The sequence below is a fragment of the Dreissena polymorpha genome, chromosome 3, assembly GCF_020536995.1.
Source record: "Dreissena polymorpha isolate Duluth1 chromosome 3, UMN_Dpol_1.0, whole genome shotgun sequence".
Taxonomy (NCBI): Eukaryota; Metazoa; Mollusca; class Bivalvia; order Myida; family Dreissenidae; genus Dreissena; species Dreissena polymorpha.
The window spans coordinates 71994418-72020560 of NC_068357.1; the positions used below are offsets into that span (position 1 = coordinate 71994418).

The window sequence follows — 26143 nt, forward strand, 5'->3', positions numbered from 1 at the left end:
TATAAATATACATATATTTGTATAAGCATGCACATCTCAACAATACAATCACATAAAACATACATATATTTGAACCAGTAACAAATGTAGTAATTCTGTGTGCAACTCACATGCGTTTTTGTTGCTTGAAAGCTATAAGGGTGCATCTGTGTTCTGTATACACAATGTCTATTTCTCTCCTATGGCTCAGTCCAGCATAGAAAACAACTGAGTGCCCTTATCCTTGCTTAAGCAATGTCTTACTCTTCCAACAACAATAAACCATATGCAATTGGTGTCAAAACAAGATGTGTTTGTGAAACACAATGTCCCCCTATATGATGTTTGACCTTGAAGGATGACCTTGACCTTGTGAAGGATGGCCTTGACCTTTCACCACTCAAAATGTGCAGCTCCATGAGATACACATGCATGCCAAATATCAAGTTGCTATCTTCAATATTGCAAAAGTATTCATAAAATAAGCGATTTGGGCCACATATATTTGACCTCTGACCTTGAAGGATGACCTTGACCTTTCACCACTCAAAATGTGCAGCTCCATGAGATGCACATGCATGCCAAATATCAAGTTGCTATCTTCAATCTTGCAAAAGTATTTATAATAAGCCATTTGGGCCACATATATTTGACCTCTGACCTTGAAGGATGACCTTGACCTTGACCTTTCACCACTCAAAATGTGCAGCTCCATGAGATACACATGCATGCCAAATATCAAGTTGCTATCTTCAATATTGCAAAAGTATTCATAAATTGAGCGATTTTGACCACATATCTTTGACCTTTGACCTTAAAGGATGACCTTGACCTTGACCTTTCACCACTCAAAATGTGCAGCTTTATGAGATACACATGCATGCCAAATATGAAGTTGCTATCTTCAATATAGAAAAAGTTATTGCAAAATGTTAAAGTTGGCGCAAACAGACCAACAGACAGGGCAAAAACAATATGTCCCCCACTACTATAGTGGGGGACATAAAAATTCAAAGAAGCATGATTTGTATTTGCAATGTCTAGTTTAAATTTTAAGATGACAACAGCTGACAATTTCTGGTAATTCAGTGTGTATCCTGAAGTTAAACAATAAAATGAATGACTGAACGTTGCATAATACCGATATTTTCAGCATATTTATATCATCTGTTTCAAAACACATACTACTATTGTTGTTTATTAGGTTGATACTTAATAACTTTGAATATTATATCAAAGTTTGAGAGAAAAAACAAACATATTTATACACCATATTAGTGATTTCTTTGAAATGTGAGTTTCTTAATATTTTATGACAAAATCTCCATATTAACCCTTTACCACCTAGATACGTATTTTGACTTGTTTGTAGTCCCTTAGAGTTCAATTTAATTAAAGAGCTTTCATACTAGATTCAAGTTTTAGAGGCTTCATTTTCAACCCTTACATACTGATGAGCAGCAAATAGCATAAAACCTGAACAGACTGCGAGTAACTTGCAGGCTGTTCTATTATATGCTGTTTGCACATAGCCATCTTCACAAGTGGGAAAGGGTTAAAACCGCTGGACTGCTTTTATGGACTAAGAGCCCTCAAAACAACTTTTGAAAGATCTAACTCCATCCTAACATCCATCCTAGCACGGCCATATTGTCACATCACAGTTTGAGCGCAAACGATGCTCCACATGAGCATCCCTGCTCTGCCTGGGGGTTGTTGATCACACGGAACGCTGCTCGTATCAACTCCTCATGGTAGTCTATGGTGGAACCCTTGATGTACTCAAGGGAGTCTTTGTCCACTACAATCCTGGCTCCCTCACGCTCAAACACTCTGAAAGAAAAAATTCTCAAGAATTTTTTCTTAAGTCAAATTTGCAGAAGTTATTTGGCGACATTTGCACTGTCAAATTTTTTCCCTCGCATGACTGCCTAAAATTCTCACTTTAAGGTTCGAAAATTATATTTATTTAATTAATTTTTTGGGGGAAAATTAAATTCAAAATAAAGTTAATTTCCCTATGCAGCTGTATATGTTGAATCTCAGTAAATATAATATTTAAAACATTAAAAGTATTTTTGAGAAAAAACTACAACACCAATTTCCCAATTCTAGTAAAAACAATGCCATTTTCCCTGATATTACAGGCACCGGCCCCCGTTCCCAAAATGGTTAAGGGTTTTCATTTCCCTCCATTTGACAATTTTATTTTTTGATTTTTGGACTCTTTGTTACAATGAACAAAGGCAAGAGGACCAAAGGCCATACGGATCTCACCTGGCCCTAAGTTTCTCACCTGACATCCAAATGAACTTCATTGTTAAATGCTGTTATTGTCTCACTCATTGTTGACCTAGTGACCTAGTTTTTGACCCAATTACTCAGTTTGAAAACAAGACAAATGTTCTGATCAAGTTTAATGATGCTTGGCCACTTAATTTGGCTTCTAAAGTTCACAAGATAAGTGTTGACAACAGACAAACGGTTATCACAAAAGCTCAAGATGTGCACTTTGTGCTCAGGTGAGCTAAAAAACATAAGACATTTTAAAATAAGACACAGATGCCGTCACATTTCAATTTGTATCATAGCTCCATAGCTTTAATAATATGCAACATTATACCAAAGATCACAAATTCACATGCTGAATAGTATTAATATAAAATTGTATCACTCTAGCTGTAATAATTTTCAAGTTTCAAGATATCACAAAAGTACTTAAACTGGGCCATAACTAACACTGCCAGAAAAAAACACACCAGAATACCAACTTCAGCAACTTAATCTGGTGACGGTGAGTAATACATGTACCTTATTTATAGTTTCACCCAAACATACATGTTGTTTTGTACTTAAAGATTTTAAACATAAAGGGACAAAACTTTTATAATGTTTTAATGAGATGCTTTTCAGCAACATAGTATTCATTTTTAAATAATTAAAATATATCTTTTACCATAGAGACAGAGTCTTAACACTCAATATGTCGTCACAACATCTCAACAGGAAAAATGGTAGTAATGTATTTTTAAAATTGTATGATGAATGATGAACAAGAGATGTGTTTGTCAGAAACACAATGCTCCCTATTGCGCCGCTTTGAAGCCATAAATGACCTTGACCTTTAGCTACTAAAATGTGCAGCTCCATGAGATACACATGCATGCAGAATATCAAGTTGCTATCTTCAATATTCAAAAAGTTATGACCAAACTTTAACGAAGGTTAAAGTTTTAGAAACGAAAAATACAATGATATTTGACCTTTGACCTTGATGGATGACCTTGACTTTTCACCACTCAGAATGTGCAGCTCCATGAGATACACATGCATGCCAAATATGAAGTTGCAATATTCAATATTGCAAAAGTTTTAAATGTTTAACCAAGGTTAAAGTTTTGTGACACACACATACAATGACTGACTGACTGACAGACAGACAGACAGGCCAAAATCCGGGGGCATAAAAACTAGATAACCTGTACATCAAAATAAAAATCTCCCACCACTTTAGTAACCATAACAATGCATTAAAATACCCAGTTAACCGAATCACATGACTTAGGTGACCAATATCATGTGAACTAGGTGACCAATATCACATGACCTAGGTGACAAATATCATATGACCTAGGTGACCAATATAACATGACCTAGGTGATCAATATCACATGCACTAGTCCACCAATATAACATGTCTTAGGTGACCAATATCACATGACCTAGGTGACCAATATCATGTGACCTAGGTGACCAATATCATATGACCTAGGTGACCAATATCATGTGAGCTAGGTGACCAATATCACATGACCTAGGTGACCAATATCACATGACCTAGGTGACCAATATCACATGACCTAGGTGACCAATATCACATGACCTAGGTGACCAATATCACATGACCTAGGTGACCAATATCACATGACCTAGGAGACCAATATCACATGACCTAGGTGACCAATATCATGTGAGCTAGGTGACCAATATCACATGACCTAGGTGACCAATATCACATGACCTAGGTGACCAATATCATGTGAGCTAGGTGACCAATATCACATGACCTAGGTGACCAATATCACATGACCTAGGTGACCAATATCACATGACCTAGGTGACCAATATTACATGACCTAAGTGACCAATATCACATGACCTTGTTGACCAATATCACATGACCTAGGAGACCACAAGTGCAAGATGATGACTGGTAGTCCTAAGGTTCGTTATAAGTTATAACAGCTCCAGCTGTTATACTTGATTATTTGTGGGTGATACAAATTAAAAAACAGACGGACAGGAAGATAGATGACAAGACCAGACCAAATTTATATGTCCCCCCCCCATCTGAATTCGGGACATATTAAAATCACCAAATCTGACTGATTCTCACCAATGTGAGCATACCAGTCAACTTTCACTCTTGACATCAAGTCTATTGAAATCCCTAAAAAATGTATATGCAATATAAAAAAGACCAGTAAACTCAAACAATCTGAAAGAAGATAATTATTTGAATATGTAAACGACATCAATTAGTGGAAACCTCACTAACCACTGTATCTTTCTGTCACTGAAATTAACGAATCATACGGAATCTCCTAAATTCACCTCAATAGTTGATTATTTCCTTACATGTTTGTATTGAACAATTAAGGCTCATAGACCCTAGTATGTTTTTGGAGAACTAGCTCTTGATGACTTTGGGTAAATATTGTGACAATGCTCCTAATTTGAGGATAAAGCATGTACATTTTCATATCCCAGACCTGACCTCCTCTCAAAACAACTGATAAAGTATAAAAGTTTGAATTAATGAATGTTGCCAAGCATATAAAGCATATTATAAATTTTTGCAAATAGTTGATAATAAATTTATGCATGATCAGTATTGTACAACATGAACAAAGATGACAAAAAAAAATTCTATTAAAAATAGGGATGGCAACGAATACCGATTTCGGTATTCGAATATTCGGTCACCCTTCCGAACGAATATTCGGATATTCGGTCAACATCTGTTGAAAAAAGGTCAACTTTGTTTACCGTACCATTACTCCATGAATTCTACTTTCGTTTTTACCGGAAGTTCACCGGAAGCTACTAAATATTGACACAGCGTTGCCGTCGCTAATTCGAAGCTGATTTCGTTGATTACTTTTTATTGTTAAAATTGAATGACAAAAACTGTTTTTAAACTATTAATATTGTACATCAACAATAGAACGAGAAACATAAAATTACATGACGACAAAATAATTACATGACAAAACAGTTAGATCTACATATAATTAAAGCTGAACTTAAACGAATTATGTACATAGCCACAACACACTTTGAACCTGTTTAACGGACTAAACAGTCAGTCTTTTCAAGTTGCCACGTTTAAAAGACACTGGGATCGGCGACTTCTTATCGGATGATGACGTGAAATACTTCCAAGCAGCGGAAGGCTCAGATGGCATTTTGCTTGGACAGATATTTACTTTACTGGTCATGTACGTAATTCCGGCCTGTACGTAAAAAATCGGCCACCTGTGTAAAATCATTTTCATGATCTTTACGCACATATTTTGTTTTTATTTAGAAAAATCAACATGAAAACCATCCCCACTCGCAATATTTTGCAAATGTAAGAACCATATCACCGTAAACTTTTGTGTTAAAATGTCACAAATATAGCAGGAAATATTTGGCTCATGGGGAAAGTGATGTCATCATATGTTGCAACAATTATAATCATATAAGAAACAAATATATTTGATAAAATTATTTTTATTTTATCTAATAAACTTTAATCAAAGTTTTACCAATTTATTGTACAAAAACTTATATTCAAAACATACAAATCAGAACCTAAATATAAATTTTTAATATATGAATTACCTCCCTTTATAAGAATATTGCTAGATTACATGTTTAAATATTATATATAAGCGTTTACTAATAATCAACACTGAAGTCAACTTTTCAAACAAAATGTGTTTACTTTTTTAGCTATGTTTGAAAAAATTTATTAAACACATTAAAAACAAATATTTTTTAATGAAATAGCAGTTTCCCCATTGTTCATATTTATTAAAAGAGGTAGGGGGAGTAAATGGTATAATAATTTCGCATTTATTTTAAATTTCAAGTCAAAAATATTAATAGTATAAACATTGATTAATACTCTGAAATTGAGGACATTTGTCAAAAGATATTGCTTTGTAATTTTATCTGCAGATCAAACCGAAAAGTGGTCGATTTTTAAGGTACATTTAACCTACGAAAATGGATAGTTTACATGTCATCATTTTCTGTTCATTAAGTAACATTCACCGATCTAATTCTATTTAAATTTTCATGCTAGGTGAGTTTTGAACCCAGGATTATATATGTGAAGTTTAGTTTCAACCAGTTGCCTAACACTAAAGATTTTTCTTAAATAGTCCCAAAAGTGGCCGGAATTACGTACATGACCAGTATGCGTGTAGCAATTATAATATTTTCAATTAAATGAGGACGAAATACCAAAAACATTTCTTTAAGTATAATACCTGATTGAATATTGAGTAATTAATTAATGTTTGGACCATACGATACGCAAATACTCATTAGAGGTTGAGTAAATTATTTTCTAAAAGCTTTTTTGAGTGGACAACGTGATTATAACCATACGATCTGTTTTGTTTTTCACACCAAGTCGGCTCTTTCTTAACTCGTTAAATCTTTGATCATTTTAAATGTAATTCGAGTTATTAGATCAAGACGGGTCGGTGTTTTAATTGTCATACGGTCTTATTTGTTTTTTACACAAAGTTGGTTTTTTCTTTACTCATTTAATCTTTGATAATTTTAAATGTAATTCGAGTCATTGGATCAAGTGCAGGTCGGTGTTTTGATTGCCCACGCGATTTGCACCTATCATAATTTTGACACAAAGTGTCTGGCTTTAAGCGGGATTTATGACCGGTATACTGTCATCACCATAGCGACGCATTATCGCGCCTACCGAAATAAACATTATGACACGAGGAACAACTTTTTTGACAATGTTTGAAGCAAATTTTACGAATACAAAGTCTTTGAAATTACTCGATTTTTTTTTCTTTCGAATATTCGATTCGGAAAACAGTATCCGAATATTCGGTCCGGGACCGAATATTCGGATATTCGGATATTCGTTGACATCCCTAATTAAAAACTTTATAATGTGTCACTAAGTGTACAAACTTGCTTAATCAGTGATAATTTGAGAGTGAATTTGACATCTGTTGTTGGACCCATGACAAGCTCTCAATTTATGACAAAAAGTGAAACATGAACTCGAAACTCAAACTCGACAGTCTGACTAAACAAAACAACATACCAATCTTTAAACCATTATTGACTGATATTTAGTGCAATCCGAAATTTTGGTCAGTAGCTTAACAGGTACATATTTCCACCTGTTTAAATTCTCAGCATGATTTCCTAACTGTTGTCTATTTTTGTCTTGTCCTAATAATGGCATGAAGAGACAATCATCTGGAATACTTTCTCAGGCTTCTTCAGACAGTTTGCCATATGGCAGGTGTGCAAGTCACTGCAGACAATTTAGTTTGTATAATAAAACTACATAAACTACACAAAAAGGTACAACAAACAAATCCCCTGGGAAAGGTGGAAAGAGTTTTCCATAGAAACTTACAACATTTTTGCAAACAACTGAGTGACCAATAGTCAAAGAAGAGGTCGTCTTGGCGATTTGGATATGGTGTCCACCTAGCAACTTGGAGGTCAAAGGTTCAATCCCCACTGTGGAAACTTTCATTAGATCATCCCCAAAGTTCCCAAGTACTTGTTCTACCTCATGAGCATTTCAATAAGCCTAAGAGTTTCAATGCAATCTAGCAATAATAAATAGGTTTAAACAACAACAAAAAACAGTCAAACATACAAGAGTGACCCCAATAAATATATTTCCTTTAAAACTTTGCAAACTTTGTCTTACATATCCTGGTCAGACAGCTCTGTGGCCAGTTCAAACTGGTACTGGAATCCCGAACAACCCCCTCCCTCGACAACCACACGCAGGAATGAGTTGTCCCCCTTGATCCTATTCAGACGCTGAAAATACCAACAAAAACTTACAATTCCTATTAACTGAAGCATGAATTCAAGACAGTCCTTAATCATTCACCTGAGTTCAATGATAATGGGCTGTTCTCTGTGAAAAGGGGGTTTAATTCATGTGCGTAAAGTGCCTTCTAGATTAGCCTGTGCAGTTCCCACGGGCTAACCAGGGACGACAATTTCTCTTTTAATGAAAGTTTTCGTTTCAAGAAAATCTCTTCTTAGCAGAAATCTAGTTAAGGCGAAAAGTGTCTTCTCTGATAAGCCTGTGCAGACTGTAGAGGCTAATCTGGGAGAACACTTTATGCACATGCATTAAACCCCTTTTTCACAGAACACGATCCAAACCAATCATTAAAGACTTCACCCTATGACCTTGATGTCATAAAGAAGAAAATTGTGACCAAGTTACATCTAGATAGTCATAAACTTGTCTTCTAAAGTATAATACATTAATTTTGTAGTTTTTTTATGCATTGACTTTGTGACCTAATTTTTTGACGCATGTGACCCTTTCAAACTTTTGCCTAGCTACTGTTCAGATAAACATTCTGACTAAGTTTCATCAATATTGGCAGAAAAAGCCTCCACAAAAGTAACAAGATTAACCCTTAACCACTCACAATCAAAGTGAAAATAGCTATGTGCAAACAGCATAAAACCAGAACAGCCTGTGAGTAACTCGCATTCTGTTCAGGTTTTATGCTGTTTGCTGCTCATCTAATGGTCGGAAATGAAGCCTTAAAATCTTGAATTTAGTAAGAAAGGTATTTAATTAAATTTAACTGTGTAAGGCACTACGAATGCGTAAAGTTACGAACCTCAGTGATTAAGAGTTAAATTTCATGACAGGTGACTTAATACACATGACAAAACCTGCAGGACATGTAGTGACCACAAAAGCTCACCATGAGCACTTTGTGCTCAAGTTTCACATTTGGTAAGATTTAAAGTAAACCTAAGATTTCAATGAATGGTGCAATGCTGTTTACTGTTTTAAATAAAATTTACAGACAAACTATTTGGAACTTTCCCATGTACCTGAGAACTTCATCTTGGGCAAAGGTACCCTGGTGTCTGTAACTAAGTGCGCTGGCATCCATATCAAATGTTTAGCGACCATGGCCTTATAGCTGAGCACTTTTTTATAACAAGAAACCGTCGGAGACGGGACATGCTCCCCAAAGATTTTTTGTCACAATATTGCACTATATATTCAGATAAAAGGAAACGTCTTGAGGGCACAGTACATGTAGTTGGGGGGACAATAATTTTTTTATAGAAAATTTCAAAGGGCCATAACTCTGTGAAAAATCATCCGACCAGAACCCGCTGATAATATGCACATCTCCTCTTGGTAGTGAAGCTTCCCATAAAGTTTCATTGAATTCCAGTCATTAGTAGCTGAGAAATAGCCCGGACAAGAATTGCACTATATGTACAGTTAATGGAAAATTTCAAAGCGCCATAACTCTGTGAAAAATCATCCGACCAGAACCCGCTGATAATATGCACATCTCCTCTTGGTAGTGAAGCTTCCCATAAAGTTTCATTGAATTCCGGTCATTAGTTGCTGAGAAATAGCCCGGACAAGAATTGCACTATTTACAGTTAATTGAAAATTTCAAAGGGCCATAACTCTGTGAAAAATCATGCGACCAATACTCCCTGATAATATGAACATCCCCTCTTGGGAGTGAAGCTTCCCATAAAGTTTCATTGAATTCCGGTCATTAGTTGCTGCTAAATAGCCCGGACAAGAATTGCACTATATGTACAGTTAATGGAAAATTTCAAAGGGCCATAACTCTGTGAAAAATCATCCGATCAGAACCCGCTGATAATAGGCACATCTCTTGGTAGTGAAGCTTCCCATAAAGTTTCATTGAATTCCGGTCATTAGTTGCTGAGAAATAGCCCGGACAAAAATTGTGCACGGACGGACACACGGACGGACAGACGAAGCGGCGACTATATGCTTCCCGCATAACAACCAATGAAACTTTCAGTCTGGGTAATGGTCAGTTAACTGCATATTTATATTTTTGTCATCAATAGTATCACTAGTTTTTGTTAATTATTTTTGGCATAAATCAAATATAACAAACCAGAATTCTGTCAGTTGAACTTGCTGCCAGATCAATCCAGCCAAAATAGTATTTAATTTAGATGCAGTGGTCATACATATAGGGGCTAATTCTCCAGGTACGGAGATCTTTCATTTACGGCCTGAGGTACAGAAGTAATAAATTTAGATCCTCATTTGATTTATACCCTTGGTATGGAGGTCATACATATAGGGCTTAATACCGGAGGTATTTAGGTCATACATTAGAACACCATTTACCAGGTATTAAACAGACACAGCATAAAGTAAACAGTATTTTTGTAAATTGTAATTATTGAGGAGTGTGATTTGATAAAATTCTCATACCATTAATGCAACTAACATCATAATCAAATTTCTTATCATGATACAAAGTAGCTTGAAACTATATTGGAAATATTGAAATCTATTACTGAAGTTTGCAAGCAATAGTTGAATTCAGACGTTCCATCAAAATTTAACAAGATTTGAGTTATACTACATGATGAAGCAACTTTAACTTGCTTCAACAACACTGGTTCCAAGGACAGGTCAGTGTTCCATAACTGAGCCCTGTGTTACAGCCCCGACCCCTTATCAGGGCACAGCACCAGTTTACACCGCCAGTTCATGTCTCAGTGCTCCATGAAATATGTTGGGAAGAGGTGAGAACCTGCAGCTGTTATGGTGCACTCACTTTTGAGTTCAATTTAATGCATGTTATGTATTTATGTAAAATCTAAAATAATGACCGCACGTTTTGGCACAGCAAAGATGAGTTTGACCTAGATTTATTGAGGTAATCATGCTATAAGAGATTTGATGAAAAAATATTTTTGCACATTTTCTTATGAAATGAAATGTAAACATATACAAATTGTTTTATGTCCACAAAAAAACAGTTTTTTAGTGTTGTGATCAAAATTTACATAATAATAAACACAGAATGTTTAAGCAAAGTTACGATTTGATTTACATAATAATGAACCTAGAACAATCGAGCAACTTTACATATTGATTTTCAACAAAAACCCAAGATAATAATTGACACTATTACATAATTACATGTCATAAACAGTGTCTTCATTCACAAAATCAAATTATTATTTTATTAAGCCAACAAAAGCGCTCTAAAAATAGCAATCACTAGGCACCAATTCACTGTGCACTTGTCAATAAAAACGTATTAATGTATTTTGAGCTCGCAACCTGGCTTTCTTTAAACAGTATTTAAAAAAATGATAAAATACAATTTAAAAAAATTACTGTGCATGTTAATTTATGCTTGAATTGTGGTTAGGTTTTAAACAGCAGCTTATTTATAATAGTGCCTTTCATCAACTTCTTGAATTAATGATGTCCCCTCTATAATACTTCATCATTATTCCATTAAATCAAATAACTTTGGTAAAAGTACACTAAAAGTACACGTAGTCTTTTAAAACGACAAAATGTCATCTTTATTTCTTTACATAAATCTTCCAAGCAAGAATCCACTTATTGCATTTATCTCTTGTATATCCATAGTATATCATTTAAAATAAATATGTACCCGTGTTGTTTTTTCCCCTAATTTAACAAGATGTGTTTGTGAAACACAATGTCCCTCTATATGACGTTTGACCTTGAAGGATGACCTTGACCCTTCACCACTCAAAATGTGCAGCTCCATGAGATACACATGCATGTCAAATATAAAATTGCTAGCTTCAATATTGCAGAAGTTACATTACATGAGCAATTTTGACCCATATATTTGACCTAGAAGGATGACCTTGACCTTTCACCACTCAAAATGTGCAGCTCCATGAGATACACATGCATGCCAAATATCAAGTTGCTATCTTCAATATTGCAAAAGTATTCATAAAATAAGCGATTTGGGCCACATATATTTGACCTCTGACCTTGAAGGATGACCTTGACCTTTCACCACTCAAAATGTGCAGCTCCATAAGTTACACATGCACCCCAAACATCAAGTTGCTATCTTCAATATTGCAAAAGTATTCATAAAATAAGCGATTTGGGCCACATTTATTTGACCTCTGACCTTGAAGGATGACCTTGACCTTTCACCACTCAAAATGTGCAGCTCCATGAGATACACATGCATGCCAAATATCAAGTTGCTATCTTCAATATTGCAAAAGTATTCATAAAATGAGCATATATTTGACCTCTGACCTTGAAGGATGACCTTGACCTTGACCTTTCACCACTCAAAATGTGCAGCTCCATGAGATACACATGCATGCCAAATATCAAGTTGCTATATTCAATATAGCAAAAGTTATTGCAAAATGTTAAAGTTGGCGCAAACCAACCAACAGACCAACCAACCAACCAACAGACAGGGCAAAAACAATATGTCCCCCACTACTATAGTGGGGGACATAAAAATGTGTTTCTGTAAATAACTAATATTTAGGCTTCTCATTGTGGTTTGTGTACAGATGTAAGTAATGTCGGAGATTAGTCCAAATTTATTTTGGTTCAGATAGGATTTGGTAGTGACAACCGCACAATTTGGGGTCCAAGAATCTATATAAACATGTTTAATGTGTTCTATAACATTTTTAACATTTTCAATAGCATGTTACTGATTATTGATGGTCCCAATTCAAAATGCCGAACCTACATTTTTTGGCATTTTGCGATTTTGATACTGTGCAAAGCAGGAAATCAATGTGCATATACCCCCAAAATAACGAACTAGTAAACCAATCACAACAGCTCAAAAAAGTCATGTGATGAAATGACTATCCGCGATTGATTGAAGTCAAACTGACGAAGCTGAAAAATTGTAACTTCAGCATTTTGCACACTAATTTATATATTAAAGTATCAATATAGCCATGAATTTTTAACGTAAATTGATACACTTAAAAAATTGTGCTTATTGAATAATTCAATGATGTACATTTTATAGCATTTATGAACGCAAAAAGAGATCAAAACAAGTTTGTCTTTTTGGGGGGGTGTGGGGGTAGGGGGGTGGGGGTAAGAGGGGGGTATAATGTGATGTGTGGTAATTTATAAGTTGTTTATAAAAAAATTAAAAAAATTGGGGGGAGGGGGTGGGGGGTGGGGGGGGGGGTGAGAGGGGGGGTATAATGTGGGTTGTGGTAATTTATTAGATGTTTAAAAAAATTATTTTTTTTTGGGGGGTGGGGGGGGAGTGAGAAGTGTAAAATATGGTGTGTGGTAATTTATTAGATGTTAAAAAAAAAATTGGGGGGGGGGGGGAGTGGGGGTAGGGGTGGGGGGTGAGAGGGGGGTATAATGTGGGGTGTTGAAATTTATAAGATGTTTAAAAAAAAGGGGTTTTTTTGGGTTTGGGGGGTGGTAGGGGGGGTGAGAGGGGGTAATAATGTGGGGTGGGGTAATTTATTAGATGTTTAAAAAAATTGGGGGGGGGGGTAGGGCAGGTGGTGGGGTAGGGTGAGAGTGGGGGCATAGCTGTGGGGTGTGGTAATTATAAGATGTACAAAAAAATAAATTTTTTTTTTGGGGGGGGGTGGGGGGGTAGGGGGGTGGGGTGAGAGGGGTGGTCATAATGGTGGCTGTGGTAATTATTAGATGTTTAAAAAAATAGGGGGTGGGGGGGTAGGAGGGGGTAGGGGGTGTGAGAGGGGGTATAATGTGGAGTGTGGTAATTTATTAGATTAGCATGTTGAAAAAAAATGGGGGGGGGGGGATGGGGGATAAAGGGGGGGGTGGGGATGAGATGATGGAGGGGGGTATATGTGGGGTGGTGGTATTTATAAGATGTTTAAAAAAAAAATGGGGGGGTGGGGGGTAGGGGGGTTGGGGGTGAGAGGTTGTAATAATGTGGGGTGGGGTAATTTATAAGATGTTTTAAAACAAATTGTTTTTGGGGGGGGTGGGGGGGGGGTAAGGGGGGTTATAATGTGGGCTGTGGTAATTTATTAGATGTTTAAAAAAAAATGGGGGGGTAGGGGGAGTCTGGGGAGTGAGAGGGGGGTATAATGGGGGTAGGGTTATTTATTAGATGTTTAAAAAAAATTGGGGGGTGGGGGGGGGTAGTTGGGGTGGGTAGGGGGGGGGTGGGGGTGAGAGGGGGGTATAATGTGGGGTGTGGTAATTTATCAGATGATGTTAAAAAAAAATTGGGGGAGGGATGAGGTTGGGGGGGTGGAAGGAATTCTGGTAGGGGCGTGGGGTATTGTTTGGGTGGAATCCATTGTGGTATTCTGGTAAGTGTTGTTTTGTCAAAGTAATAATAAAATGTGATCATAAAAAATAACAAATGATCTCACACTGACATATCCTCTATTCATTAAACATGAAATTTAAACTCATTGCATTTGTTTCCCCTGTATATAAGAAAGATATAATAGTGTCTTACTTCCCCTGTCCTGCTTATATTCATATTAATCAACAAAACAAGGGCTGTTTGTAAAACATGCATGCCCCGCATATGGGCTGTCAGTTGAAGTGGCAGCCATTGTGTGAATACATTTTGTGTCACTGTGACCTTGACCTTTGACCTAATGTAAGTTATCATCCGGAAACCATTGTACTATTTCCAGTCACTGTGACCTTGACCTTTGACCTAGTGACCTGAAAATCAATAGGGGTCATCTGCCAGTCATGATCAAGGGGGGAGTGAGAGGGGGGTATAATGTGGGTGTGGTAATTTATTAGGTGTTTAAAAAAAATATATTGGGGGGCCCGGGGGGGGGGGGGGGGGGAGGGGGTAGGGGGGGTATGGGGGAGTGAGTGGGGAGTATAATGTTGGGTGTGGTAATTTATTAGATGTTAAAAAAAAAAACTTTGGGGGGGGGGTAGGGGGGGTGAGAGCGGGGTATAATGTGGGGTGTGGTAATTTATTAGAAGTGTAAGGGTGTGGTAATTTATTAGAAGTTAAAAAAATATATATATTTTTTTTGGGGGGGGGGATGGGGGGATAGGGGGCGGGGGGTGAGAGGGGGGTATAATGTGGGGTGTGGTAATTTATAAGATGTTTTAAAAAATTAATAATATATTTATTTTTTTTGGGGGGTGGGTGGGTGGGGTAGGGGGGGTGAGAGGGGGGTATAAGCTGTGGTAATTTATAGATGTTTAAAAAACATGGGTGGGGGGGTGGTGGGGGGGTTTTAGGGGAGTGGAGGGGGGGTAAAATGTGATGTGTGGTAATTTATTAGATGTTTAAAAAAAATTGGGGGTGGGGGTGGGGGTGGGGGGGGGTTTGGGGGTGAGAGGGGGTATAATGTGGGGTGTGGTAATTTATAAGATTTAAAAAAAATGGGGGGGGTGGGGGGGGTAGGGGGTGTGAGAGGGGGTAATAATGTGGGTGTGGTAATTTGTAAGATGTTTTAAAAATCTTTTTTTTTTGGTGGGGGTGGGGTATGGGGGTGGGGGTGATGAAAGGGGGGTATAATGTGGGGTGTGGTAATTTATAAGATGTTTTAAAAAAATTGGAGGGGTGGGGGGGGGTAGGGGGGTGGGGGTGAGAGGGGGTAATAATGTGGGGTGTGGTAATTTATTAGATGTTTAAAAAAAATGGGGGTGGGGGTGGGGGGTAGGGGGGAGTGAGAGGGGGGTGTATATTGTGGGGTGTGGTAATTTATTAGATGTTTTAAAAAAATTGGGGGTGGGGGTAGGGGAGGTGGGGGTGAGAGGGGGGTATAATGTGGGGTTGTGGTAATTATAAGATGTTTAAAAAAATGGGGGGTGGTGGGGGGTAGGGGGGGTGGGGGTGAGAGGGGGTTATAATGTGGGGTGGGGTAATTTATTAGATGTTTAAAAAAAACTGGGGGGTGGAGGGTAGGGGGAGTGAGAGGGGGTGGTATAATGTGGGGTGTGGTTATTTATTAGCTGTTTTAAAAAATTAGGGGGGTAGGGGGGAGTGAGAGGGGGGGTATAATGTGGGGTGGGGTTATTATTAGATGTTAAAAAAAAATATATTGGGGGGCGGGGGGGGTGGTAGTTGGTGAGGGGTAGGGGGGGTGGGGGTTCGTGAGAGGGGGGTATAATGTGGGGTGTGGTAATTTAGATGATGTTTAAAAAAAATGGGGGGTGAGGTTGGGGGGGAAGGGATTCTGGTAGGGGCCTGTGGTCTTGTTTGGGTGGAATCCATTATGGTATTCAGGTAATTGTTGTTTTGTCAAAGTAATAATAAAATGTGATCATAAAAAATAACAAATGATCTCACACTGACATGATAAATATCCTCTATTCATTAAACATTTAAACTTATTGCATTTGTTTTCCCTGTATATAAGAAAGATATAATAGTGTATTACCTCCCCTGTTCTGCTTATATTTATATTAATCAACAAAATTAAACATTAACACAATAATTATTTAATATACAAAATATACAAAAAATCTCATATTCTGATAATATTTTTACTGATCCACTTTATTTTACTCAAAGGATGATGTTTCATTGGACTGATAATTATAGATTTAGGATTACAGACCAGTTGCTTCAGTTATATTGTTCAGAGTTCGTCCTGTTGGCCGTGTATGCATTCTTGAGTTATCATCCAAAAACCATTTTACTATTTCGAGTCATCATGACCTTGACCTTTGACCTAGTGACCTCAAAATCAATAGGGGTCATCTGCGAGTCATGATCAATATACCTATGAAGTTTCATGATCCTAGTCCCAAGCCTTCTTGATTTATCATCTGACAACCACCTGGTTGACGGACCAACTGACAGACCGACATACCGACATGAGCAAAGCAATATACCCCCTCTTCTTTGAAGGGGGGCATAATTCAACATTTACACAATATTTAATATACAAAATATACAAAAAATCTTATATTCTGATAATATTTTTACTGATCCACTTTATTTTACTCAAAGGATGATGTTTCATTGAACTGATAATTATAGATTTAGGATTACAGACCAATTGCTTTAGTTATATTGTTCAGAGTTCGCCCTGTTGGCCGTGTATGCATTCTTGAGTTATCATCCAAAAACCATTTTACTAATTCGGGTCACCGTGACCTTGACCTTTGACCTAGTGACCTCAAAATCAATAGGGGTCATCTGCGAGTCATTATCAATGTACCTATGAAGTTTCATGATCCTAGGACCAGGCGTTCTTGAGTTATCATCTGACAACCACTTTGTGGACGGACCGACCGACAGACCGACATGAGCAAAGCAATATACCCCCTCTTCTTCGAAGGGGGGCATAACAAGTACAACCAGAACAGCAAGGAAATTTTTAGTTTCATAAAATTTAAAATAATGTTCTGCTGTACAGTCCAATACTTTTTCATGTAAGAAAAAATACACTGTTGGGAAATCCCCTCTAATCTGTGCAGACGTGATCATATGACACATTGACACAATTATTGGTTCTCTGACAAATGCAACTAATTCATCAGTATTGGCATAATGGGGGCAAGTGATTTTGCTAAATCAGGAAGCCTGTCGGGCAAGTAAATTATCATTACAACAACAATATGACATCGTTTGTCTGCAGTCAGAGTATTTATTTCCTTTGACCTAATATCGGTATTTATCATGATATTAACTGATTTATGTTGCTATTGCTACATGTATTATCAAGTTACACAGCATTCTGTTTGACACCCTGTCAAACATGGTGGGCAGTATTTCATCATCCACAGATTAAAACAATATTTCATATTTAATAAAGCAAAAATGTTAAATCTGCAAACCCCATCAAAAGACAGACCTCACACAACCATTTTGGTTTCTGCAATAAATGTTACTTGGACCTTAAGGTGGAGTGACTACCCCATACTTTCTGCACAATGTCATGTAAACTGATGTTTGTCCTTATGGCTACTAAGAAATGAGTTCAATTACAAATAAGGTTCTTATTTTTTGCTGACATACTAGTATTTCATGAAGTCAGTGTCCTTAGACTGACATCTGGATTACTGCACTAATTGGTATGATGGCATGCTGACTATATAACTGACATGTGCCATCGCAAAATTAGGTTCCAAATTAGTATACAATATGGTCACAATGTTGTAATGTATTCCAACTAGTATATGCTCTAATAATGTATTTTAAACAAGATTTGACAGCAATGCATTGATTGCCAGTGTCACTGAAAGAACACTCGCCAAAATTGCGTTGTTTCTCATTAGTGACATTTTACTTATATAATGACACTTATTAGAATGTTTTATGTTAAAGTTTATAATTTATTTAGAAGTTAATTCAATGATATTTATACATAATAAATATAAAATGACAAGTTAATATAAGCAGAAGTAGAAATCACTACAGAAGAGTTAGAACCACACCTGCCCTTGTTTGGGATCATCCTTAAATTATCAGATGGGGTAATTACATGATGTTCAAAAGATGGCGAAGTCCGTGCCAAAACAGGTATATTTTTGCCGTTTTATACCCTTTATGACTTTTGTTTAATTTTAAATTGCTGCAAGTTTATTTCGTATTAATATTGGCTTTATATCTTGAGTTTACCAACTACGAATTTTCTTAGCGGGAGATGTAATTTTGTGATCCCTCAATCCATGCATAAGAAACTAGCTCACCAAAAACGTTTATCATAGATTGGATGAAAACACAGAAACCAGGGCCAGGGAACGAGCAATGGCTTGTCTTTTCTCAAAAAGTCCAGCTCAAAATGATTGTTTGCTTTTTCATATCTAGGATTGCTGGAAATGCATCAGACGGTAGGGTAATTTCTTTTGGCAAACGAATTGCATGTTATGTTTTGATTTTTTTAAGGGTTGTCAATGAAACATATCACAGTATATTTCTATATGACCAATTATAACTTATATTAGCAGCTGTCCAGCTGTTTTTTTTTTTAATCAACCTTGAAGATATTGACTTAAAGCTTATTTAATCCTCATACAAATTAAATCAGGTCTCAGTTTATTTTGTGTAGGGACAATATTGTTAAGTTAGAAGAAAATCGGAAACAACTATATTTTGGCCGTGCTTTGTGAAAAGGTGGTTTAATGAATTTGCGTATAGTGTTTTCCCAGAAAAGACTGCACAGGGGAATCAGGGACGACAATTTCCAAATAAACTTGATTTTTGCTAAGAAGAGACTTTTTGTAATTAGAAAAAATATAAGCAGAAAGTGTCTTCCCTGATTAGCCTATGCAGACTGCACAGACTTACTGTATCTGGGATGACACTTTACGCACATTCATTGAACCCCCTTTTCTCAGAGCATGACCCATTAAAATTTTTGGCATCACAAAGCTTAAACTATGATATTTAATACCCGGTATTGAGATTGCATAAAAGTGTTTTTCAATAGTTTCAACTATAGGAAAAATATAGCACTTATATGTTGTTCTGGTCTGATGTTGACTAGAATTCGCGGTTTTGTACACTCACTCTTCATTAACCCTTTGCATGCTGGGAAATTTGTCGTCTGCTAAAATGTCGTCTGCTGAATTTCTAAAATTAGCATTTTGTTTGATTTTTTTCAAATAATACTATCAGAATAGCAAACAGTTTGGATCCTGATGAGACGCCATGTTCTGTGGCGTCTCATCTGAATCCAAACTGTTTGCAAAGGCCTTCAAAATTTGGTTCCAGCACTGAAAGGGTTGAGGTAGATTTGGAAATATTCCAAGAAGCAAACAAGTTTGTACAAGATGTAATATTTATTATATGGGTGTAATTGAGAATGGATACCATTTTTTGTTAGTTTGTCCATTATATAGATATTTAAGAAAACTGTTGTTACCTAAACATTATCTACCCTGGCCTTCTATTATAAAATTTAAGCAACGGATGTCTACTTGAAATTGGAAGACATTAATTAGCCTGGCTAAATTTACTAGACTGGCCTTTGATCTAAGATCTATTATTCACTATTATTATCAAGTATATATGTATATTGTTTGTTGTTGTGTTGTTTTTGTAGTATTTCAGAAACTAATGTCACCACCATTGATCTATTTTGTGTTGTCTACGAGTAGGTTTCACTTTGCATATGTTATAGTGGTCAACATTCCCACAACCATTAATTATTATTTTATGTCCATTATTTATACCATTCTTTTCATCACCATATTAAACAAGACTAACGGTATTGCCAAGCAATATATGTCCCCTACCGGCTCCACCATTTTGTCAGATTTTTTTTATATCTATATTTGTTGCCATAGCAACCAGACATTTTGACGTAGGAACAAAATGAAAAGATGTGCATAATGTCCATTATGCCATCTATCCATGTTTCAAGTTTATGAAAAAATATGAAGAACTTTTGAAGTTATCCCAGGATCCAGAAAAGTCTGACAGACTCACGGACTGACCGACACACAGAGCGCAAACCGGTAGGGGACAATAAGCATTTATTTACACCGCCATTGCATGTCTTATGTATGTTATTTGGCTATACTTAGGTTTTTTCCAATAAAATTGACTTTGAAAAAAAAATTTTGGTCCAACACAATTTTAGCACACAAAAAAAGGATTCATAAAAACACAATAGTTCTTGAAGCTCATTGAAACATCCTTATATTTCTCAAAAACATAACCCTGACATGTATAAATTACCTGCAGATCACCCAACTCCAAATGATATTACTTAACAGATAATCATTTATCAGTAAATCAAAAGAAATATCACTTGTTGATAGTCCAAATACATGGAACTAAATAAGAAAATGGCATAATTATCAGTTATGAAATACTATAAATTGCTAATATTAATGATACACAATCAACAAATCAGAGAAGGTTTTTAAAACTTCCTGTTTCCATAGAACTTCTCAAGCCTGAAAGACAAAGGGAGATAACACAACAATGTCGACATCATTTTAAAATAGGATAAGAAGATTAGTGCACCTTTGTCTACCAACACAGTATGACAATACCTGTACTGATCACAGTATGACAATACCTGTACTGATCACAGTATGACAATACCTATACTGATCACAGTATGACAATACCTGTACCGATCACAGTATGACAATACCTGTACTGATCACAGTATGACAATACCTGTACTGATCACAGTATGACAATACCTGTACTGATCACAGTATGACAATACCTATACCGATCACAGTATGACAATACCTATACTGATCACAGTATGACAATACCTATACCGATCACAGTATGACAATACCTGTACTGATCACAGTATGACAATACCTGTACTGATCACAGTATGACAATACCTATACTGATCACAGTATGACAATACCTGTACTGATCACAGTATGACAATACCTGTACTGATCACAGTATGACAATACCTATACTGATCACAGTATGACAATACCTATACCGATCACAGTATGACAATACCTGTACTGATCACAGTATGACAATACCTGTACTGATTACAGTATGACAATACCTGTAATGATCACAGTATGACAATACCTATACTGATCACAGTATGACAATACCTATACTGATCACAGTATGACAATACCTGTACTGATCACAGTATGACAATACCTGTAATGATCACAGTATGACAATACCTGTACTGATCACAGTATGACAATACCTGTACTGATCACAGTATGACAATACCTATACTGATCACAGTATGACAATACCTATACCGATCACAGTATGACAATACCTGTACTGATCACAGTATGACAATACCTGTACTGATCACAGTATGACAATACCTGTACTGATCACAGTATGACAATACCTGTACTGATCACAGTATGACAATACTTATACTGATCACAGTATGACAATACCTGTACTGATCACAGTATGACAATACCTATACCGATCACAGTATGACAATACCTGTACTGATCACAGTATGACAATACCTATACTGATCACAAAATTTCATTTGTATTTTTAAACATTTTAGTTCTGCATATTTTATGCATTGCATGGTGTTGAAAAAACTGATTTTTTTGTATTTTACATTGCTTTAAACAAACAAAAAATACCATTATTACCAAAAGAGATGCTAAAGTTGGTCGCCAACACTTCATGATGCCACAGAGAGAAGAATAGCCGATTATGAAAATGTCAAGCTTAAAACCTTACTTACAAGTGTTTGACTAACAAAATTCCTTGAATTAAGCAAATTATTAGAAACACCTAACACCTGATCCAGCATTCCTCTGCGCCTTTTTAGGCAGCAAACAGTGCCTTGTATGGACCAATGTTATTTCCCTCACAAATGTTACCTGTACACAGCTGTCACTGAGAAGAAGGCCCTCTTTAACTGACGTCTTCACTGCCGCCTTGCTGGCTTCATTCAGTAGACGAGAATTTGTACACAACTGTCTCCAGATTGACCAGGTAACGTTCCTAAATACATGTGAGTGGAAAGATATATACAAAAATTATAAAATAGTACTGCCAAAATTAAACCACACATTGTCAATGTAATTTGACTGTTTGGGGAAACTATGGTTTAAAATAAAATAAAATTATGCAGCCAGGATTTCACTGCCTCCAAGAAAGTGGTTGCCAAAAACCATTAAGATGCAGTTATTCTTACCAGTCACCTTATTATTAGTAATTATATAAATTTCAAGAAGTTACTTCATTACTCATACTCTTTATCATTATATAAAAAATAACATTTGCATAGATAAAGAACCCAAATAACAAAATTCATGAAATATAGCACCAACATCGTTGTATCAGTATGCTGCATAAATTATATGTTTCAGAATTAATATTGGTCTTTATGACAGTTGGTCCAAGAGCTAGAAAATAAATTACTCAATATCATACAAGGGTCTTTTATCCAATAATTCCCTATAAAAACTTTACAAATGCAGTAAAAACAATGTCTGTTACACTTAAACTCTTAAATGGTTTCATTTTTGCACATGCCCAGTATGATGCTTACGTTCTCATACGTACATGTAAATAAATATTTACAATAGACAATGCTGATTGCTTATGTTCAGCCACTTGTGGTCAAATTGCAGTATATTTTCATAAAGGATTTCTGCGATTTTTTTTAAACAAATTGACACTTAAAATTATGTAACCAATTTTGCATATTTGTCACAGGTGGCAAAAATGGCAATCAGCCCCAGTGTGCAGTACTGACATTATATTGCAGAAGTTTTATTCTGATCTTGGAATTAGGTACATGTACATCACCAGGCATTTATAATGGTAAACCCAATAACCGCTATCATTTGCAGTAGAGTTGCCATCTATAGCAGCTGGCAGAAGACATCCTTTCCTATTGTGTTACCCAATCTTCATGACCATATTTTATGTACAGTGTACTTTTTAAGAACCGTCACTTGAAACTAAAATGTTATGCTTTAATCCTCACATCACAGTCAAACAGTTTCATACATTAGTACACATGATCAGTACTTTTTTAGAAATCACAGCAGTCTTCACTTTTTTCCCCCAAGAACTTGCTAGTTCGGGCAAGTTTGTAAGATATGCCAATTGTTCGAAATCTGTTTATATTGCCGCTACATTATAAAATATTAAAATAATCTGATTGTCGCTATAGTATTTTATATCTTATTTTATCTTACAGTAAATTGACTTGTACACAGATGTTGGTATTTTTGAGAATATGTCATTAAATATGTTCCATACCCATTGATTTTATGAATCAGTGATTTTTTTCCTTCTTTAAAAACTTAGTACGGAAAAACGGTTTCTTTCTTTCCCAATGGGACAAAATTAATAATATATAATATTTACAATTTGACAACACTTAGTAATCAATTTTTAAGTATTTGTTGGCAACAAATCAAATACACCAATTTCCCCATCTGAAGATTTCACAAGGTGAATATTCCCAATTTCAGATTTTCTCACCCTAATTTTCCCCGATTGGGCTGGTACCAGTACTTTTCCCAATCGGGAAAATAATTGCTGTGAATAATCTTAACTAATCCTAATAACAAGGAAAAAAGTTTAGTACAAATATTTCCTACCCAAGAATAAAACCCAGGACCTCTAGAAGCAAAACTTCCAAAGCAACTTGCAGGACTTAGTTTTTAACAGCAAAACATGAAAGTTATATTTGCACTCGATCTATTTTACAAATTATCAAGGAAATGAGTTACAAACACTTTATAATTTTACCTATTGCTAATAATGATTATCTGTTAATAAAACAATATTTTAAACATTTTGTTAATCAGGAGTGTTATTCCGCTTGTTGTAACTTTTTGTAATCACCTGCTGTGGTCAATTTGTTTTCATTTAAAATCCTGTCATATTTTTGGGGGCACTAGTAGTTGCAAAAATACAACTCCCAGCTATTGACCCTTCGGGTCGCTGGGAGTTGCAACTGACAACCCGATTTTCCATAGAAACTTGTAGCCCAGAATCCGGACGGCAGTTTAATCGGAAATATTAGCCACGTAAACTATTTTCTGGCATACAGTACAGGCAACGTGTACTTTGACAAACGCCACTCTTCGCGGTGTTCATTTTACGGTGTTCACTTACCAAACGACCCCCGCGATGAGTGTTCAGATCAAATATTCGCGGGGGCCGTTTTCCATAAGGTGGACACCGTGAATCATCGCGGACCCATAATATCTACCGCGGTGTTCGCTAGAAATAAAATAATTGAACATAAACGTAGGTCGGTACCAATTTGCAGAAAGAATCTACCATGCGTTTGAATGTTATAGGTGTCATTTGGTGTCTAAAAAATTAACAACCATTATGAACAATCACAATCGATTATCGCATACATGCAAAAATTCCCGTCTCTGTCCATTACCTGATAATCCCAAGATTTCCGATTTCATGCAAATTCTGATCAATGTTGACGATAAAAGTGTGATAGAAATGCAAAAATCACAAATGTTCGCCATATCTCTAAACTATCAAATGAATTTCGGCATATGTTTCTATTTAAAGATTTGATGAAATAAGCACCCAATCAGATCAGGTGTATTCCAACATTTGTAAATCACCTGACGCCTAGTGCGCGCGTTGTGTAGAGTTCATGTTCTGTTAAAAATTGTAGCCACAAATAAATACATGTATATATGCCCATGATATTTTCATTTTCTTTGTTCTGAACCATAAAAAGCGCGCGAAAATTGACGTGGGTGTATTTATTTTTTACACAAAATCTTCGTAGCGCAGACAACATTGGGATCTTTTAATTTCTTCTCAAGTACCTGGGAAGCTTGCAAATAATTTGGAATTGACATTTCATCTGAATAAAATAAAAATCAAACAGGCTGTAACACGCCATATTTAGATTTCATGCAACATGTACAAGTCATTTTCTGGAAATCGGGAGAAATGAAACCCAATTTTGTGAAAGCAAAAAGGGCAATTGCATTGATTAACACCATAAAAGTTAATCGTATTGATCATCTAAACGCTTAGTTTTAGTGTCCGACTTAACGTACTGCCCGAGTTTAAGTACGCATAAATGTGCACATAATATCTACATGTACATGAAGTATATGATTTTATTTTGTACATGTACATGTACATTTAAAATGCATGAATGACCCTCGCAGACAGGTGTTTACGGTGGCTGCACAGCATCGCGGTGATCACGGGTGTTCCCGTTAACAATAGCGTGCAATCGCGGCGATTTCGGGTGTTTGCCGAACACTGCAGTCAGTAGCGTGTCCGCCCCCCGCGAAATGTCACCCATCGGGAAAATTAAACACCACGGACACGCGTTTTTTGTCAAAGTACACGTTGCCTGTACTGTAAATAAACACAAATAGATCGTATATATATCCATAATACGCAAATTGAAACAACTTACATGATATGTTATGCTGGCATAATATTGATATTAATCCAAAGTTTCAAACACATAAACGGTTCTTTCAAATGTATATGTTTTTGCAATTGACAAAGTCGAGTATTCCGAGTAATTCCGAATTCGAAAATATGCTATAGACTATCCCCGGAATCCTCGGCGAGATAGATCTCATGTCTAATCTACCAATCGTATATACCCACTATCTCCGGAACATCTGTAAGATAGATCGAATCGTCAATTCAAAACTTCGGCTTTCGGTTTGATAACGGTTTTTGTA

The 26143-nt window shown here is 36.2% G+C and overlaps 1 protein-coding gene and 1 long non-coding RNA gene across 3 annotated transcripts in view; one reads left to right on the forward strand and one right to left on the reverse strand.

Moving 5' to 3' along the window:
• Positions 1–6443, forward strand: part of LOC127874713 (uncharacterized) — a 73341-nt gene extending 66898 nt beyond the window's left edge. The window contains exon 2 of the long non-coding RNA XR_008047062.1: positions 6237–6443. This is a non-coding gene — a long non-coding RNA (uncharacterized LOC127874713). The remainder of the gene's footprint in view (positions 1–6236) is intronic.
• Positions 1–26143, reverse strand: part of LOC127874710 (iron-sulfur cluster assembly 2 homolog, mitochondrial-like) — a 27644-nt gene continuing 1501 nt past the window's right edge. The window contains exons 2-5 of one of the 2 annotated variants that reach the window (XM_052419246.1): positions 22316–22439; positions 7958–8073; positions 660–1812; positions 1–509 (exon numbers count right to left, since the gene is read on the reverse strand). In XM_052419246.1, the coding sequence (XP_052275206.1) occupies positions 1638–1812; positions 7958–8073; positions 22316–22439 (415 nt within the window). In that variant the 3' untranslated portion in view covers positions 1–509; positions 660–1637. Of the gene's footprint in view, positions 510–633; positions 1813–7957; positions 8074–22315; positions 22440–26143 lie in introns of both variants that reach the window. The other variant, XM_052419247.1, reaches the window with a different exon arrangement.